This window comes from Sesamum indicum, linkage group LG12 (assembly GCF_026168435.1).
Source record: "Sesamum indicum cultivar Baizhima isolate 11 linkage group LG12, ASM2616843v1, whole genome shotgun sequence".
Taxonomy (NCBI): Eukaryota; Viridiplantae; Streptophyta; class Magnoliopsida; order Lamiales; family Pedaliaceae; genus Sesamum; species Sesamum indicum.
This window is the reverse complement of record NC_142668.1, coordinates 10,817,419-10,837,449: the sequence shown is the minus strand read 5'-3', so window position 1 is coordinate 10,837,449 and position 20,031 is coordinate 10,817,419. Positions and strand designations below refer to the sequence as shown.

At 35.1% G+C, this 20,031-nt stretch overlaps 1 protein-coding gene across 3 annotated transcripts; it reads left to right on the top strand.

Moving 5' to 3' along the window:
* Positions 1–2,696: 2,696 nt before the first annotated feature.
* Positions 2,697–19,611, top strand: GSL04 (glucan synthase-like 4). 3 transcript variants are annotated; one of them, XM_088875964.1, is made up of 41 exons: positions 2,697–3,091; positions 3,920–4,020; positions 5,258–5,379; positions 5,483–5,564; positions 5,668–5,772; positions 6,267–6,386; positions 6,600–6,686; positions 6,786–6,877; positions 7,108–7,234; positions 8,464–8,601; positions 8,679–8,755; positions 8,861–9,017; positions 9,363–9,488; positions 9,566–9,683; positions 10,336–10,664; positions 10,993–11,045; positions 11,146–11,206; positions 11,681–11,762; positions 11,859–11,908; positions 12,032–12,118; positions 12,207–12,341; positions 12,419–12,513; positions 12,625–12,709; positions 12,785–12,945; positions 13,070–13,193; positions 13,291–13,385; positions 13,493–13,631; positions 13,799–13,950; positions 14,231–14,337; positions 14,431–14,553; positions 14,652–14,720; positions 14,857–15,025; positions 15,120–15,231; positions 15,882–16,001; positions 16,101–16,216; positions 16,869–16,952; positions 17,149–17,261; positions 17,346–17,575; positions 17,931–18,779; positions 18,856–19,041; positions 19,130–19,611. In XM_088875964.1, the coding sequence occupies exons 1-41, from the start codon at positions 2,848–2,850 to the stop codon at positions 19,361–19,363; spliced, it is 5,856 nt and encodes a 1,951-aa protein (XP_088732090.1). In that variant the 5' UTR covers positions 2,697–2,847; the 3' UTR covers positions 19,364–19,611. The 3 variants fall into 3 exon arrangements, with proteins under 3 accessions (XP_088732090.1, XP_088732091.1, XP_088732092.1); XM_088875965.1 differs by lacking the exons at positions 2,697–3,091; positions 3,920–4,020; positions 5,258–5,379; positions 5,483–5,564 and having other exon boundaries at positions 6,257–6,386; XM_088875966.1 differs by lacking the exons at positions 2,697–3,091; positions 3,920–4,020; positions 5,258–5,379; ... (3 more) ...; positions 6,600–6,686; positions 7,108–7,234.
* Positions 19,612–20,031: the final 420 nt, after the last annotated feature.

Genomic DNA, 20,031 nt, shown 5'->3' with positions numbered 1-20,031 from the left:
AAAGAGGATAAAATTGTCAAAATAAAATTTGTATAGAATTAAAATTGTTTATCCCCATACTTAAGGGTACAGGACTGAGATTGTAATTTTTCCTTGATACATCATAGGTCATTAGCTCTGAACCATTCATGTAAAAATGATGGGACCGTACTAATGTTATCCTTTCGATTTAGGATAATTTACGTGTTTTTTCTGAGTTTATCATAATTAAAATACCCTATTGTTTAAAAAATTATAAATACTTTTTAAAATTAATAATTGCTTAATAAATACTCTCTTGTGATAGGCCAAATTATTTATTAATTAGATAGTGATTAATTCTAGATGAACTATTTACAATTTTTAAATACCAAAAAAATATTTATGATTTTAATAAATTTATAGAAGAGCTTATTGTAATTTATCATTTCGGATTATGACATATCATATCATTACATATAAAGCCGACATCCAGCTCATAAAAGTCCACTTAAAATCGCGGAACACACGAATTAGAAAGTGTTTGATATATTAATTAATATCTTGGGTTAATTACATCCATAAACCTCAAATCTCTCACATTCTTAGAGGGGAAGAAAGAAAGGAAAATTTGCCCAAAAGACTGTGCCACTTTTCCATGCATATATATATATATATATATATGACAATTATTTTTTATTATTATTATGGTATATATATATATATAGATAGATATAAAGAAGGCATGACCAATAACTTTAAGTTTCATTAGCTTTTGCAAATAAAGTTGGTGTCCCACAACCCACAATCACTCACTCCCTACTTATTACAACCCTTTCTTCTTCTTCTTTTATATTAATTAGGCAAAAGGTGGACTGGATTTTCTTTTGCAGCCCGATTCTATCTTCTTTTCCGTTCAACGTACACATACTATGTGTTGTAAGATGATACTATGTATTTTATTTAAATTTTTTTTTTATACATATAGCATGTATATGTTAAATAAAGTAAAAGATGAAATAGAATTTATAACAGAAAACCCGACTAAAAAAGAAACGAGTTTTCTGAAAAGGTTTTTGTTACTGAAAATTAAGGTTTTATTTAGGATTAAGTTAGTCATGTCCAATCACAAGTATGCATATATATGTCTGTAAGAAAAGAAAAGGAGATGTTTAATTAGTATAGTGTATTTTTACCAGTCTGTAATAAGATTTGAATCCGATTAAATGATGACAGGGAACAGATGGAACAACTTTACCACATACATATGACCAGTGAGATTAGATTAATTAAGAAATAGCAAGAAAAAGTGAGAAATAAAGGGAGAGTGGGGATTTCTTGCATCATATAGAATTTATTTTGTTTTTGTTTTTCTAGTACATGTAAGTTTAATAGTTTAAGGAAGATTTCCATGAAATGAAGTAAATTTTTCAAAGGAGTGTTGTCCAAATAATTAATTTGGTTTCCAACTACAATAATTAATCAATATAATCAAGATATGAAAATATGTAACTTGCTTCGGCCTCAAAGTTAGGTTGGTGGTAACAGATCGTTCTGGAAAAATACTACACCTATTATTTAGGCTTATTTGTATATTTAGTCCCATAATAATTTTGGTCTTATAACTTGTTGAAGTTGTAAAATGGTCCTTTATATTTTTAAATTTTGCGATTTCACAATAAATTTATCTTGAAAAAGTCGTATGTGCCAATTATAAATTGGGGGAATACATTGAAAAAATTGTTGTGCGGGCAACTTTTAATAAGATGGTATTCATGTTGTACGGTAAGAATACTTGTAAATACGGGTACATGTACTAAAATGCAATGCTCTTTATATATATTCATTACCTAAAGAGGATTACTTGGAGCCCAAAATACCCTAAATAAACAATAATATTTGAAACCTAACAGCTTCACATTCTTTAATACTGATTCTAAAGCCCAAAAACGTAGAAAAATTGAGAGGAATGATTTCTTGTTTTATTACAACGTGGTCAATGCCTTAACATGGTGAACAATGTCTTGACCCCATGTATGCATGCCTTTTGGCTTATGGTCTTCATTCCCTTTTCTTTCTTTCTTTTTTTTTTTTATTGGGATAATTTTTTTGGTAAATTCCAACCAACTTTTTCAACATTTGATAAATGTTCCTTCATTTATAAAAAATATTAATACTCCGTAATTTTAATAGTTGTCTAGCAATTAGTTCAATTCGTTAGTTTTTATTAGGTTTTTATTTCTTTTTGTGGTGGGCTAACTAAAATGTCCTTATAAACTATGGATTATAATTTTTTTAAAACTTTTTTAAGTGAATAAATTTTTTTTATGATTTTTTAAATTTTTCCGTCCATCCAATTAGATTCTTTCTCATAATTTAAAATTCTTATTTTTTAAAACGAGAAAAAATTAGCAAGAAAAAAGTAATAATTTCATGCCTCCATTCAAAAATTATGCAATTTCATCGAATATGAGTGAGTTGTTATTGATTTTTTAAATAAAAAAAGAGTATTTATAATTATATTAAAAATTTAATGGGAGCTTATTGTAATTTCCGAAAATGTTTCCTTCTTCCCTTTGCCCGCGCACCGCACTGCTTCAAAAGAAGTTTCATTCCAGTTTTCCTTTTCAATCCAACTCACTCCCTTGTCCCAACTCCACACACATACAGACACACACACACAGCAATTTCCTGATTTCATCAAAAGCAAAAGCGGAAAAGATTACACCCCATAACCAAAAAAGCAACCCCAAAAAGCCGAGAAACACATTGAAAATTAGAGTAAGGAAACATGCATATACACGCAAGATTCCATGATAATATATACATACTTTGCCCCATGCAGTCTCACTCTTCTTCACCCCCAAGACCTTCTTGGTTTCCCACACCATGTCAGAAATCGTTGTTGCAGAACCCACAAATGATGAGCAAAATGTTGCAAGCACCAGCAGTAGAAGAGCTTATACCACTACAGACAAAAGGCCCTTCACAAGATCACTTACTTCAGGGCGTGAGCATGTTCCAGAACCCTTTGACAGTGAAAAGCTGCCCGTCACTTTGGTCTCTGAGATTCAAAGATTTCTTCGTGTGGCCAATCAGATAGAGATTGATGAGCCGCGGGTTGCTTATCTGTGTGAGTTTCTTGATATAATTAGTTGGAAAGGAGGAGTCTTTTCTATTTGTTAATTAGTCAGAGACTTTGACTCTGGCGATTATATATGTGCTGTTTCAGGTTGGAGTTTGTGGAGTTTTGGAAGGATTTCAGTGCATTAATCCTTGAACTATGTGAAATTCTGCTTTTATTGGGTTGTTTTTGTTGTGATCTGAATAATGCATTCTTTATTGTATTAACTTTATGGTTGGATGTTGAACTATAGAGAGGTTGTTTAGTGTCTTGCCATTGTGTACTGCAAGAGATTAATGTGACTTCACCGGATTTCCTTTTTTCGGATTCTTTTGCTTGTCATCATTTTCGTATGATTCATGAGTTGCTGTGTAGAATAAGCGGTTGTGGTTTCTTCTTTTCTGTCTTTTAGACTATGCAGCATGATTAATAGGCAAAGGCTTTTTCTGAAATCTCATGACACAAACACAATGTCGAACCTCTGTTGACAGTGGAAGAAATATAATGTAACAAGTATAAAGATCATTGAGGTGTATCTGTGAATTGGTTCTGCAACAGAATGCAAATAATTAGTTTCTGGTAAATGTCTAAGTAAAAAAGGTTTCGTGGTCAATTGCTTTGTTATCTTTCATCCTAGAAATGGAAAAAGACAAACTTCAGAAGTTCCGTGATTTTCCTGGAAACTTGAGAAAGAATCCTGGACATAGGACTTGCTAGGCTCTTTCATCTATTTCCTTGTTCTAATTTTAGGAACTTGTTCTTAATTCAAGTGCATCTTTTGTGTGAATGTGTTTCGTGGCAGTGTGCTGAGACTAATTGATTGAGTTCTCTGTCCAGGCCGGTTTCATGCCTTTGAAGTAGCACATAACTTAGACAGAAACTCAAGTGGTCGGGGGGTTCGGCAGTTCAAAACTTCTCTTCTTCAGCGGCTTGAACAGGTAAATTTTGAATTGCAACTGAAAGGGCTACTAAAATGTCAACAAATCTCCTCACTTTTCCTTAAAAAGTATGCCTCTGGCGAGCCCCACGACATTTAACATGCTTCCATAATTACAGTAGATTACCGCTATGTGCTGCATGGTTTTCTGTTTTCAAGTTTTCTAGTTAAAATATAGTCATCCTACTCTTGTCAGGATTTGGTTTAAGTAGTCAAGCAAGCAGTATCTTTTCTGAGCCATCTGAACAAAGAGCAAATTGTAATGCTACTATAGTCTAGCTAGTGAATGGTTTTTCTTTACTTTCTATCACAAGAAAGCTAAATATGTTCACCTCTCATAGTCTTTGAGGTCTCGGTAGTGATGATGCTGTAAACCTCTCGGTAGTGATGATGCTGTAAATTACCAACTAACGTGCAACTACCATGTGTCATGCTAATGAAGCTCAACAATGCATGGTCTTTAAGTTCTTAAATTTGGCTAGATCAATAATGTGAAAAAAAATTACTACTTTGCATTCCCCAAGTGATATTTTTACTGTGCTGGCGACCTGTAAGTTTCCTCTTTTATGCACTGTAAATTTCTACTCCGCCTTTCTGCTCATCTTAGGCTGATTTATTCTCAATCTATGAAATTCCCCGTCATATTCCTGTGTTCAGCCTCTGTGAAACTTAGGCTGTTGCATGCCGAAATTATCAATTATGTCTAACTGTCCTACTTCCTTCAGATGTCCTGGGCATTCAGAATACAATATCAACGTTTTAATTTCCACAGATTGACCCAGTGATTCATGCTGCCCAACTTGAAACCCACCATGCAGTTACAAACACACAAACAACCACATAATTGAAATGTTCATTTTTCTTTCCTGCAAGGCCTTTGGATTTCTTGACGCTCGTAGAACTCGTGGGAGATGAGTTTGAGTTGATACCGAATGTCCTGCAGATTTTGCATGATGGTTGTGAATAACAATTAGTCTTTCATTTATATGAAATTCCAATACATATGAGGCATATTGCAACATTGTGGAAAGTTAATTCACGGTAGAAGTGGCTTTCTTAGCTTTTCACAAAGTGTAAGACCATAAATACTGGTTAGAGATGCTTATGCCTTGGTCCAATCAAAGCCAACGATACGAATTTGGACAAAAAGTGTGTCCCCAAAAGCATTGCCAACATTCCAATACACATTTCATCTTCACCGTGTATTGAAATTTTTGTTATCTACTTTTATGCCTTAGGATGAAGAAGTTACAATTAGAAAAAGGAGGGAAAAGAGTGATTTACGTGAACTGCGACGCGTATATCGGCAGTACAAAGACTACATCATCAAACATGGTGGAGAATACACTCTGGAAACTAGGTAATAGTGCTGACTTTGCTAGAAACCTGTTTTTCCTTGATATGAAAAAATTACCTGAAATATTTACTCATAGTTTGCACATTGTTATTGATTATCCTTACAGAGAGAAGTTGATCAAAGCACGTGCCATTGCATCTGTTTTATTTGAAGTATTAAACACAGTCACTTCTGCAGCAGGTTTCCAGGTCTTTCCATTTCTTCATCATTTATTTATCTTTGTTTTATGTTTGCGTAAAACTCATTTCTGACTTGAGTATCCCCTTTTTTGACATTTTGATTCCTAAATAGGCCCTTGCTGAGGCTGACCCTTCAAGATCTGAATTCTATGTGCCTTATAACATTCTTCCTCTTGATCAAGGAGGTGTTCATCATGCAATAATGCAACTTCCTGAGGTATGATGTCTTTTGAAAGTAGACATATCCTTCATTAATTCTTTTAGTAGCATATAAAAAATTCATTACTCAAGAAACAATCAAAGCAGCTATTGAACGCTATGCTGTTTAGCCAGGCACTTCTGTTGCTAGTCCATTTTCTTGAATAGTATTGTCAGAGTTTTAGATAAGTGAAGAGAGAAACAGAAGACCAACATTTACGTGGTTCGGTCATATGACCTACGTCCATGAGACAAATGCCTAAAGGGTTAAATCATATTATTCTCTCTTAGTCCATTGATATAACCACCACCCATTTATATAGGTCAATTACATATGTGTATAACATAAATATAAGGAAATATTTTCAAAATCAAATCATAAAGATGTCACAAGATTCACTTAGAGTTATTTAATGAATCAATTCATGATTCTCAACAAGTATCAGCATATATTTCTGCACTGAGATATTATGGTAAATGAAATGACTTTTGATAAACTATAGAATTCTACAGATCAAATCTGCAATTGCTGCTGTCCGCAATGTTCGAGGTTTGCCTTTCTTGGAAGATTTTAGAAGGCGAGTTCCACATATGGATCTGTTTGATTGGCTTCAGTTATGCTTTGGATTTCAGGTGCCCTTTTGTGTCCATATTTTTCCTTCTGATAGAAATCATAGGATTTATAGTGCATCTAGCTTTCATGGTTTCTGATGTTATTCAAGAAAAATGATTTGACAATATGCTGATAAACTCGTACATTAAACTTTCTGAAGTTCCTAGTTTTCTAACCAAAAGCATAGCTGCTTTCTATTTATTTAACGGGCCTTGTTTGTCAACTCTTATCAGAATGGAAATGTCGCCAACCAGAGGGAACATTTAATTCTTCTACTTGCCAATGCCCATATTCGACAAATTCAAAAGAAAGCGCCACAGGTGTGTCTGTAATACCACAACTATAAAATATTATTAGGTATGTTCTTTTTATTTCATTTTTTCCTATCTATGAGGAATGAGTTTACTCCTTGATATTAGTTAGGGGATGGAGCTGTGGATGAACTGATGAAGAAATTCTTCAAAAACTATACAGAGTGGTGCAAGTTTCTGGACAGAAAAAGCAGCATAAGGTGAGAATAAAGTTTCGTAATGGATTGTTTGAACTGCAACATAGTATTGCTTTTGTGAAACTGCTAACAAAAATATGTCCATCAGACATCATCAAACAACAGAACAGATTCTTTAATTTTCTAGTTCTGGACTTGTGCCCTTCAGTCTCTCTAATTGATGAGATAAAGTTATAATGTTTTCTGAATATACACTTCTAGTAACATAAATGTGTATTCATTTTCTTATTCAGGTTGCCATATTTAAAACAGGAAGCCCAACAATATAAACTTCTGTATATAGCACTTTATCTTTTAATATGGGGAGAAGCAGCAAACTTAAGGTTTATGCCAGAATGTCTCTGTTATATATTTCACCATGTAAGTTCACCTGTTCTTGCCATCACTTTCCTACCTGATACTTTAACAGCTTTTCTCCACAGTTTTGAGATATAGATTGACCAGAAGCATGTTTCAAATTGAAACTTAGATTAAATGAACATCTAAGGTTGAACGTCTAGCTGAAGTTATATTTTCTGACTGGTATACTGATAAGAAGTATATCTATTCTCAGTTTTGAAAGTAGCATGATGTTTCAGGATATAGAAATCCTCCACATTCCATTCTTCTTTCCAACCATTCAGCATTGAGAATCTTTGCCTTATCCTTATGATATTCTTTATATACGAGGACAACCTTGTCTCATACTTCTTCCAAATATGTGAAAACACCCAAATACACAAGAAAATGAGCACAGTTTAGATAATTATGTATCAATGTGCCTTAAGTTGGGATTGTGACACCCTCCCGATTACTTCGAGTGTTGCATTAATCTTCTCTTTTATGTAAGGAAAACCAAACTTACATTTTACTTATGCTTTTGTTAATACTAGAAAATATCATGTGTCTTGCATGTATAGGAAATGAGTAGATGAAAATGTCGCCATTTTTACCATGCTTAGTAGTTAGTATCTTGTATCGTAATTCTGTTATTAGCTTCTAATATTTAACCATTATTGCATACAGTTAAAAAAGTATGAAATGGTTAACTTTTGTCTTTTGACATAGATGTAATCTTTGTGCTCTCCTGTGGAGCCTAAGTTAAACATATCCACCACAACTACTTTAAATTTAACTCCCCAATATTATTTACTATTACTTTTCTATTCTTACTTCAAAATATTTTTATATATAATAATTGGGATTGCTATTCATTTGTAAAACAATATGTTGTGTCTTTTCACTATAAAACTGTACTTGATCGTTTTAAAGTTGCCTCAATGATATTGTCTTCCCATAAACTAAAGTTATGGTTTATATGGTAGGAGAGTTGAAAAGTATAACAACTAGCTTCTGAAAAATTGCCTTTATACTAGTTACGATTACAGGTTCACGTTATTTGTAATTGAGGTAGCAGTTTTGAGAAGATCATTTTTTAATTATATTTAATGTTTTAAAACCTTTTTCTTCAAGTATGAAAGTTTATCAAAGTAATTGAACAAAGATAATGAAGTATGAACTCAGTATAAGTAGAGCCCATATATGTCACAGCAATGTCCATTCTCATAAGATATTTTCCAAATTTCATTTTGTCGTGGATTCTCTTTCAGATGGCAAGCGAATTGCATGGGATGTTGAGTGGTGCAGTAAGTTTGACAACTGGAGAAAGAGTCATGCCCGCATATGGAGGAGGATCGGAGGCTTTCCTAAGCCATGTAGTTTCTCCAATATATGAGGTTATACATCAGGTATTTTGAATCTTAGACTGGTTAACTTGTATGTCTTTTCTGTGGATATTTCTAATTTTTCCACCAATTTACTGAAGGAAGCTATGAAAAACAGAAATGGAACAACTGATCATTCAACATGGAGGAACTATGATGACTTGAATGAATTTTTCTGGTAAGATATAAACTTCAGATACAGCCTGAGAGAAAGTTCTATCATGGTGTTGCTGATTTCTTGTCTTCAAATGTTGATTAAATGTTCTCATTTATTGAATTTCAGGTCTCCGAATTGCTTCCAGATAGGTTGGCCCATGCGTCTGGATCATGATTTCTTTTGCGTAGACCCCTCAAATGATGGTAAAAAGAAGAAATCTCGAAAATCAGTGAAGACTCGTGACGAAGAGAAAAGTGATAACAATGAAGATGAAGAAATTGGAGTAAGATATCTTCTCAAGTTACATGTGTAGATCACTAAGTTGACTCCTCTGTCAGTTCCAACAACCTCATGATATTTGCTGCAATTAATTGAGCTGCTTTTATCTGCTCCATGCACAGAAGGATGGGACAAATATTGTCATCTCTTTCATCTGTGCCGGCAATCTTGTACTGCTAAAAAACAAGGGATGTGTTCAAAATTGGTTCTCTTAATTATAACTAATGTCCTCTCTTTGTGGTGGTAATGAGCAGCTAATCAGTTGGTTGCATCCAAACAAATTTATAAGTCACTCATATTGCTTTTCTAATTTTCATCTCTGAACCTATTATGTTATGGTCCTCCTCAGGCAACTGCAGATGAAAATAGGGAACCAAAGTGGTTAGGGAAGACAAATTTTGCAGAGATCCGTTCCTTTTGGCAAATTTTCAGAAGTTTTGATAGAATGTGGAGCTTCCTTGTTTTAGCCCTTCAGGTAAGTCTGGGGGAAGCCACCACTTTTTCATTATTGAAACATTTGCTATCTTAACCTTTACTGTTTGTTTTTCTTAGGCGATGATAATAATGGCATCCCATGAGTTGGAATCCCCTTTCCAAGTGTTTGAGAAGACAATACTTGAGGATGTTATGAGCATTTTTATCACGTCAGCTGTACTTAAACTCATCCAAGGTGTGTTGGTGCTTTTATATATGTAGGAAGAAGCATGCATTTCAGGTGATAGTTGAAGTTGAAATCTCCTTTCATTCTACTTCGCACCAAGCATGCCTTTTCTCACACTTGGTCTGATCTGAACCTAAATTCAACCGCTAATATTTGCTCTAGCTTGGTTTTCCATTTATAAAGCTTGACTTAGAATAATTATCCCCAGCTTACAAGCTTTCCACCAGCTTGGGCTCATTCATCCTTCTATCCTCTGGAATTTGATCACAAAACTCATTTGTTGACCTGTCCCTGTTGTTCTTCAAGAAGGTGATAGTCTATTCTAGTAGTGCTACTAATGATTGGTTAACACTTCAGCATCAAACTTTTCTTCTTGCCAAGCTGGAGACAGTTGCCCTAACAATTTGAAGTGTCTCATTTGGTTAGCTGGTCAAGCTTACATTAGTTTTCTTGAAACTATTCAATTTTTGTGCAGCCTGTGTTTTTTATCTGATTTGTTGCCCTCAACAATCCTTTAATGAATTGTTCTCGTGTACTATTAGAATCATCATTAGGTACTGAACCTACCTAGATACAACTTGGTCAATTATAGATATTAAAACAAGAATGAATTAACCTCCTCTTCAGCCTAAACGTTTAAAGCAATTTAAATGTCTTGCAGCTGTTCTTGACGTTTCCTTCACATGGAAAGCTAGATCCACAATGGACTCTGCTCATCGTCGAAAAGATGTGCTGAAGATAGTGGGGGCAATGATATGGACCATTGTTCTTCCTATATATTATTCTAGTTCTAGAAGAAAGTACACCTGTTATTCTGCACAAGATGGCAGCTGGCTTAGAGAGTGGTGCTACTCTTCCTACATGGTAGCAGTTGGATTTTACTTGATTAGCAATGCTGTCAATATGGTCCTCTTTCTTGTACCTGCAGTTGGAAAATATATTGAGACATCCAATACTCGAATATGTACAGTCTTGTCTTGGTGGACACAGGTTAGAGTTCAGATCATTTTTCCTCACTTTTATTTTAGCTGACACTAATTTTTAGTAGCTCGCCTTTGTAATAAACCTCTCACAGGCTGTCTACATCATATAGGATCTAATTTCTTATAATGAAACCTGGCCGAATATGTCAGTTCTTCATGATGATTTTGTCTCTTATGTTATGGTTGAGTTTTGGACATTTGATCACTTTTTCATGTGCTCCCCTAGGATACATACTTAATACTAAATATTTATAAATACAATAATTATATACTCTTTTGGAAAGATGGAGCCCTATAGTATTGCTCTTTTACATGACTGCTGTCACATTTTGCAGCCTAGATTATACATTGGAAGAGGGATGCAAGAGAGCCAAGTATCTCTCCTGAAGTATTTCGGAAATCTTGAGCTTATTCTTTTTGGTTGATGTGGCTTTTCTGATTTTTTCTCTTTTTTCCCTTACAAGTTGGTGTACTTTGTGTTGCTTTAGGTACACATTATTTTGGGTGTTGTTACTACTAAGTAAATTTTCATTCAGCTATACATTTGAGGTGAGTATTATTGCTTCTGTTAATCGCCTTTTTATTTTATAATTGCAAATGTTGTTATGGCCTTAGGAAATTTCTTGTCAGGGAATAATCCTTTTGTGCTATTTGTAACACTTCCACCTTACCCATTGTTATTGAAACATTTTGCCACTTATGGAAAACCTAAGAGAAGAACTAGATATTCAAATGTTCATCTATATGATCTCTCCCGTGAATGCACAGCATAGGAGCTGAAATTTGGATGAAAAAGCAGTACATCCCTATTAAATTTTGTACTTTTAAACTCAGCCCAGGGGCAAATAGTTTACATTAAAGTTGTCAATGCCAAAATGTTTACAAAAGCTGGTTTTCCGAGTCACCTATATAGACAAAGTGGTGTTTACTAAGTTCTTGAAATTTCTATCTGCCCTATATGTAATGCCATGTTGTGAAGTAGGCTCATGAAGGTTCACACATTTATATGTTATGGTTTTGCAGATAAAACCACTTATAGCACCAACAAGACAAATCATGAGAATTGGGGTTAAAAACTACGACTGGCATGAGCTCTTCCCTAAAGGTAAACTTGTATGATCCTCTAATATACCTAACATGATTAAGATTAAATTTGCATGTAACTTGTATATATCGTCTGATATGAATTTTCAATATTTAGTCAAGAGCAATGCTGGCGCCATTGCAGCTATTTGGTCTCCTATCATCCTTGTAAGATTCTAAGACATATGTGAAGATCAATTCTATACCCACCTTCATTGCAGTCAGTTTATTTACCGCCTATGTGCTTATGGTGTGAGCTATTCAAGGGAATTTTCTTTTTCGTTACTTCAGGTATATTTCATGGATGCACAAATATGGTATTCTGTTTACTGCTCTGTCTTTGGTGGAGTTTATGGAATTTTGCACCATCTTGGTGAAGTAAGCCATATCTTTTTCTGTGTCCCTATCCTTTTCCTTCATGAAGTAGAATACTAATGTTCTGTATCACTGTGGTCGTTGCAAACAGATTCGTACGCAGGGAATGTTGAGAAGTAAATTTGACACTTTGCCCTTGGCATTCAATGATTGCCTTCTAGCACCGCAAGCCAAAGATAATAAAGAAGGAATAAAAAATTGGCTTTGGCACCCAGGGCTTCTGAAGGTCTTTCTCTTAGTTTTGCTACTTAGCTAATACGTGCTGGTATTTTAGTGTTGCGATCTTAATTAGGCTGTTTTCAGGTTTTAGAAAACAAGAAGGGTGGAGTTCTGAAGTTTGCCCTTGTTTGGAACCAAATCATAAGTAGCTTTCGTGAGGAGGACCTGATAAGCAACAGGTTAATCATGCCTCGCCATTTCTTCTCTTTCTTTCTTCTCTTCCTTTTCTGATTTGGCCTAACTTAGTGAATAAATATGATAATTATATCCACATATGTCACTGGATACAGGGAAATGGATTTGATGAAAATGCCTATATCATCTGAATTAATTTCTAATCAAGTCCGTTGGCCAGTTTTTCTCTTAGCAAATAAGGTAATTTGCAGGTTCACTCCTGTTTGATATGCTACATTGATTATAGAGCTTATGAAGTGTTCTTTTCGTTTACAGTTTTCAACAGCTCTTACTATGGCTAGAGATTTTGTGGGGAAAAATGACAATCTCCTGAAAAAGATCAGAAAGGATAACTATATGTACTTGGTTGTTAATGAATGTTATGAATCACTTAAGTACATTTTGGATATCCTTGTGGTTGGTGACCTGGAGAGAAGGTAGAGTAGGATTCTTCATTTCTTAGTCATTTACAAAACTGTATGTTGTTTCTTCATTTTTATTCCTCTACTTCCCTTTTAGTATGCAGCATATTTTCCTACTGTTTGTCTGATCTGCTTTCAGAATTGTATCTGGCATATTCGATGAAATTGAGGAAAGCATTAGAAAATCATCACTCCTCAAGGATGTACGTTTGAGCAAATTACCAGTTCTACACGCTAAATGCACTAATTTGGTCGAGCTTCTGGTAATTTCCATGTGCAAACTTTCAGTTTACATCTAAGTAAAACTTTAAGTTTCCATCATACTTTTGTGGCATATACTGACGTGAAACGTTAATTAAGGATGAGGGTAATGAAGATCATCATTATGAAGTAGTGAAGACGCTTCAAGACATCTTTGAGCTTGTGACAAATGATCTGCTCGTAAATGGTTCCAGGTTGCTGTACTCATCAGTCTTTATATCGAAGTTCCAAGTCTGACTTGTTCTATTAGCTGTTCTTTTCTTCATTTACTGAAGTGTTACTTTCTTTCTTTATACATAAGAACACTGGATTTGCTCCACGCACACCAGCAACTAGATGGAGATGAGATTGAGTTCTTCAGCCATTTTGAGCCAGAATTATTTGCTTCAAGACATTCCCTTCATTTCCCCTTGCCAGATTCTGGTCCGTTGGTAGAGAAGGTACCTTTATTTAATTCAACAATGTAAAATGTTTGATTCCTAGTTTGTCTTTGGAGGAGTTATTTTCGTTTGGAACTTGTATCACATATTACATCTCTAAAGCTAGTGAACAAGTTCTGACACCATGTAGAAGGAAAACTGAAACTGACCAAGCTTCTGAATGACAGATTAAGCGTTTTCATTTGTTGCTCACTGTCAAAGATAAAGCGATGTATATACCCAAAAACCTGGAAGCTCAGAGACGGATTTCATTTTTTGCTACATCTCTCTTTATGAATATGCCTAGAGCTCCCAAAGTGCGCAATATGTTGTCATTCAGGTGCTTTTCATACGTATTTTTCTGTACTTTTTGATATTTTGTGGCTGTATTTTCCTAATGCTCTGTCATTTCTGCATTGCCAAGTAAAACTGGAAAGAAAGATCTAATCATTTTAGGTGGCACTTACTTTATCAATCAAAGTTAAACCTTCAATCATATATTGGAAAAAATAGAACTGAAATTGTGAGCATCCCATCAATGATTAATATTGGAGCATAATTATTATTAGTGAGTCCATCTGTATTTTTTATCATGAATTGTTGACCCTGGTTAATTACAGTGTTTTAACTCCGCACTACATGGAAGAAGTCAAGTTCTCAAAGAAGGAGCTTCATTCAAGCAAAGAAGAGGTTTCCATTGGCTTTTATATGCAAAAAATATTTCCAGGTTGTTACTGAAGTAAAAAAAAGAAAAAGAGTTCTTGGTGCATAAAATAGCTTGTAACTATCCCATTGAAACTCATTTTCTATGTTCACTTAGATGATTGGGATAATTTTCTGGAGCGCCTGGGTAGTGAAAAAGTAGATGACTCCAATGATGACATCAATGAGGAAGCTCTGAGAGATTGGGCTTCTTTCCGAGGTCAAACTCTTAGCAGGACTGGTGCGTTGTAAAATAGAGTATCTCTTTGAGATTGAACTTCCATTTCTGGTTAATTGATAGTAGCAACTGACACATTGCTTCCTTTCCTTTTCTTACAGTCAGAGGAATGATGTATTACCGGAAGGCCCTAAAATTACAGGCTTTTCTTGACATGGCTGAGGATGATGGTTTGTTTGATTAACTAGTACTTCATATTTTTCAATCATGTAATCATGAGTACGGTTGCATCAGGAGCCATATTGAGGCTACTTGCTAAAGTCAATTGAGCAAGAAACTAATACATAATCTGATATGCTTCACCAGATATTCTTCAAAACTACGACGCCATTGATAGGGCAAATGATACATTATCAGCACAACTTGATGCCTTAGTCGACATGAAGTTTACTCATGTTGTTTCATGTCAAATGTATGGATCCCAAAAATCCTCTGGAGACCCTCAGGCACAAGACATACTTGACTTGATGATAAGGTAACTTCTTCGTTCAGGAGATCTTTTGGGACTTTTCAGTTTATTATAAACCATGGAAGGTGATTTGGTGCATGATTGCCTCTATCACTCACAGGTATCCCGCTTTGCGTGTTGCCTATGTTGAGGAGAAAGAAGAGATTGTTGCGGATAGACCTCCAAAAGTTTATTCTTCTATTCTTGTCAAAGCTGTCAATGGTTTTGACCAGGTAAAAGTTTAAGGGGATATATTGCATTAATCACAAATTCTACTGTGATAAGGATGAACAACTTTTGTGAATGGATTCATAATGGTAGACAAGCATTGAGAAAAGATGAAGAAAAAAATTGTGAATTTTAAAGCATAATTGATTATTTCTTTCTGTTTCTATGATGAAAAAGCAACTGCAAACAGGGAAAGTATTAGGAAAAATGGAATGCACAATTTTTATCAGTGTGTTGATGAACTTTTTTGTTTTCTTTTTGATATTGTGTTTCACTTAGAACTATATGTCTCATTCTTGATACAATTCGCGTACATTGACATTTCTTTATTTTAAAGTGTATCCTGCACTCGTAACCTGAAAAAATGACTTTGTAATGTGTTCATTTCAACATGGAATGACTCCATTGAAGAGTTATCATTTCATTTTAGCCAAGGCTTATTGATCTGACATACGGACTTTAATCACAGCTACAAGAAATGATCTCATCGACTTGGATGATTTGAATATTTGCATGAACTTCGCAGGACGCATTTTCTAGCAAACATGACTGACACTCTCCTTTCCATATGCATGAAGTTATTGAACAAATTCTTTGTTATATGGTATAATATTTTGAATCATACTTGTCATATCACACACTTGGCCTTTTGTAGGAGATCTACAGAATAAAGCTCCCTGGGCCACCAAATATTGGAGAAGGAAAACCTGAAAATCAAAATCATGCAATAATTTTCACGCGTGGTGAAGCTCTTCAAGCAATTGATATGAACCAAGTATCCTCATTTGGTCTCCTTTTTCTTCTTTCCTCAGCTTTCAGATGTTCTAGGGTCAATATGACTATAAATATCATTATAATGAGAGTGTTATGACAGGATAATTATCTAGAGGAAGCTCTCAAGATGAGAAATCTATTGCAAGAATTTCTACGAGTTCAAAGGAGGAACCCTCCCACTATACTTGGCATGAGAGAACACATATTCACAGGAAGGTTAGATCCTAAGCACTTTGATATTAAAGTTGCCCCATATAACATTGAAAGATAGACAACAGACAGGAATTTCGTCAATCAAACTCCTCACATTGATCACCTTTTCTCTGAATAAACCATAAGTTCAAAGGAATTTGCAATAAGTAATTGCCCTAAGCTAAAGTCCCTGATATACTGACATTTGAGAGGATCTCTGGCAAGAAATTGTCACCGATAAACATTAACATACTGACAGGAATAAATGACATTAAAGGAAGAGGTGAAATGTAAATTAAATTTTAAATGGAGAGAATCAATTATCGATTCCTAAGGTTGTAAAAAAGAAACTAGCTGACCTAACTTTAGCATATTATCTTACGTCATGAACTGTGGAAAAATGTTAGTGCTTATTTTGTAATTCTAAAACTTAATTTTTCAGTTCTTGGTGTTGAGTCATAAAGTCAAAATATTAGCTGATCTGATTGAAATTTCATGTTAAGTGATATATTGCTTTACCAGTGCAATATTCCAACTAAGATGTCGTTTGAAGTGGCTTATTCTCAGGTCTGAATCATATTAGTAGAATGAACAGACAAAGAGAAGAAATAGCAACCTCTAATTGTATAATTATGAGAAAGTTTTTCCCGACTAATGAGATTTTACCATACTACAGTGTTTCTTCTTTGGCGTGGTTCATGTCCTATCAAGAGACCAGCTTTGTGACAATTGGACAAAGACTTCTGGCAAATCCACTCAGGTATTAATTTCTCTGTTTCATCCACCATTGTCCAAACTTAAAAAAGAATAACAATGGTGAGGACGAAAAGATTATGTTTGTTGTTACTCAAACTCAGATCCGTTTTCCTCTAACCAGCATTAAGTAATTTTTAACATCGCAACTGAATCAGATGTAGAGATGTATCAGTGCTTACTTATTTTTATTTATAATGCAGGGTTAGATTTCATTATGGACATCCAGATTTATTTGACAGGATATTTCACTTGACTAGAGGTGGCATAAGCAAGGCATCAAAGACAATAAATTTAAGTGAAGATGTATTTGCAGGTGCTAATAAAAAGTCGAGCTGTTATTTTCCACAATAAAGATCATTTATCATTTACAGTTGCAATATAAACTGATAAGCTACAGGATTCAACACTACACTACGGAGGGGGTATGTTACGTATCACGAGTACATGCAAGTTGGCAAAGGCCGTGATGTTGGACTAAACCAAATTTCAAAGTTTGAAGCAAAAGTGGCAAACGGGAACAGTGAGCAAACTCTCAGCCGAGATATATACCGCCTTGGACGTCGATTTGACTTTTTCCGGATGCTTTCTTTTTATTTCACGACCATTGGCTTTTATTTTAACAGCCTGGTAAGCTTTTCTTCAGTTCTGAAGCTATACCTCTTTCTCTCCAGTTCACTTTTCCCTTGTATTCCCGCATTTTGCTTGAAAGTTGGCAAGCAAACTATGTATTTTTTGTTCTCCTGAAACTTTTATTCGTCTGATCAAATAGAAAGATTCTACTGTATCCGAACCGGTGCTACTCCTAGACAGATGTTGAAGCCGAAACATTTTCTTAATTGCCCAACATGATAAAGATTATTTGCTTTCTTTCTTACGATAGATTAATGCTCTTAAATGATAATCATTGTACAAATTCATGTAGTCTTTTATCTTTGAGTGATGCTGATTTACTTCGCAATTTTTTAATACTCCAACTTTGCAGATATCTGTTATTGGAGTCTATGTATTCCTCTATGGACAGCTTTACCTCGTCCTCAGCGGTCTTCATAAAGCACTGCTTTTGGAGGCCAAGGTTAAAGATATAAAATCTCTGGAAACGGCATTGGCTTCTCAATCATTTATACAGCTCGGGCTCTTAACAGGTCTGCCAATGGTTATAGAGATAGGACTTGAGAAAGGATTCCTCAACGCCCTGAAAGATTTTGTTCTCATGCAACTACAGCTGGCTGCTGTTTTCTTTACTTTCTCTTACGGAACAAAATCTCATTATTACGGGCGTACGATTCTTCATGGGGGTGCCAAATATCGACCCACAGGGCGTAAGGTGGTGATCTTTCATTCCAGCTTCACGGAGAACTATAGACTGTACTCACGGAGTCACTTTGTGAAAGGATTCGAGCTTATGCTCCTGCTAATTGTTTATGATTTGTTTAGACGGTCATACCAGAGCAGCATGGCATATGTGTTGATAACATATGCAATTTGGTTCATGTCAATGACTTGGCTCTTCGCACCATTTCTGTTTAATCCGTCTGGATTCAACTGGGGCAAGATCGTCGATGACTGGAAAGACTGGAACAAATGGATCAAGCAGCAGGGTGGAATCGGCATTCCTCAAGATAAAAGCTGGCAGTCTTGGTGGATTGAGGAGCAATCTCATCTCCTGCACTCTGGGATCACTTCTCGGCTGATAGAGTTACTTCTTTCACTAAGATTTTTCCTTTACCAATATGGTTTAGTCTATCACCTCGATATATCTGGACAGAACAAGAACTTCATCGTCTATGTGCTCTCATGGGTTGTTATTGTCGTGATCTTTCTCTTGCTCAAGGTAAATTCCTCTACATTCTTTTCGGGTTCAATTTACAACAACAAGCTACTCTCATCTAATCATTCTATATACACAGATCGTGAACCTGGGGAGGCAATACCTCAGTGCCGATCACCATCTGGCGTTCCGTCTGTTCAAAGCCTTCCTTTTCCTTGGCGTTTTAGCGACAATCATAACTCTGTCAGTCATCTGTCATCTATCCCTGAGGGATCTGATTGTCTGCTGTCTGGCATTTCTCCCTACCGGCTGGGGCCTGATACTGGTGAGTTCCACAAAATTCATCTTCATATCAAGATTCGGCAGCTCCCTCTAGTATCATTGTTGTCCTGATTTCTTGCCTTGATGATCAGGTTGCACAAACTCTGAGGCCTAAGATTGAGAATACCGGACTATGGCACTTCGCTTGGGTGTTTGCACGTGCTTACGACTATGGCATGGGCGTCGTTCTTTTTGCGCCTATAGCCATCTTAGCGTGGCTGCCTATAATTTCAGCTTTCCAAACTCGTTTCCTCTTCAACGAGGCGTTCAGCAGGAGGCTGCAGATTCAGCCAATTCTTGCTGGAAAGAAGAAACACAGATCATGATTGTGCACGTAGTGTTTTTGTACATGTTATACAAGGAAGTTACATTCTTATACTGCCAGAAAAATTCATGTTAGGCTTATAGTATACTGTACAAATATTTCTTGACACACAGAAAACAAACTATGATGAGAATAAGTTTAGGAAGTCATCTTTTTATTTCTATTATCTTTCTTTTAGGACCTGTTTGTTTGGATCCAGACAATCCAATTCTTTTTTAAAAAATCAAACCTCCAATTAGTTATTGATAATTAAGTTAGCAATTCCTAAATGCTCATGTAATTTTTTTTTTTTTCAACACATTACAGTATAAAAATTAATTAAATACATCAGTAATTTTATATCAATTGTAAGATAATTATATATCGGTGTAATAGTAGAGCAGGCTAAATTGCATATCATCCCCCTGTGTTTCAGAATTCAGTTAAAAATTCCTCTATGTCTAGAAATGGGCAAAATAAAATTCTAATATAGCACACTTACCCTTCACTGTTAATTGAAGCTAACGCCGTTAAATTCTTTTATCAAAAGACCGTTATGCCCTTTATAATTATATATTATTTATTATTTTCATAACAATTGAATTTTTTTATTGCATAACAACCGTAACATTTAACCAATACATCTCAACCATTATATGAAAATTATTAAGGGTAAAGATTTAACTAATT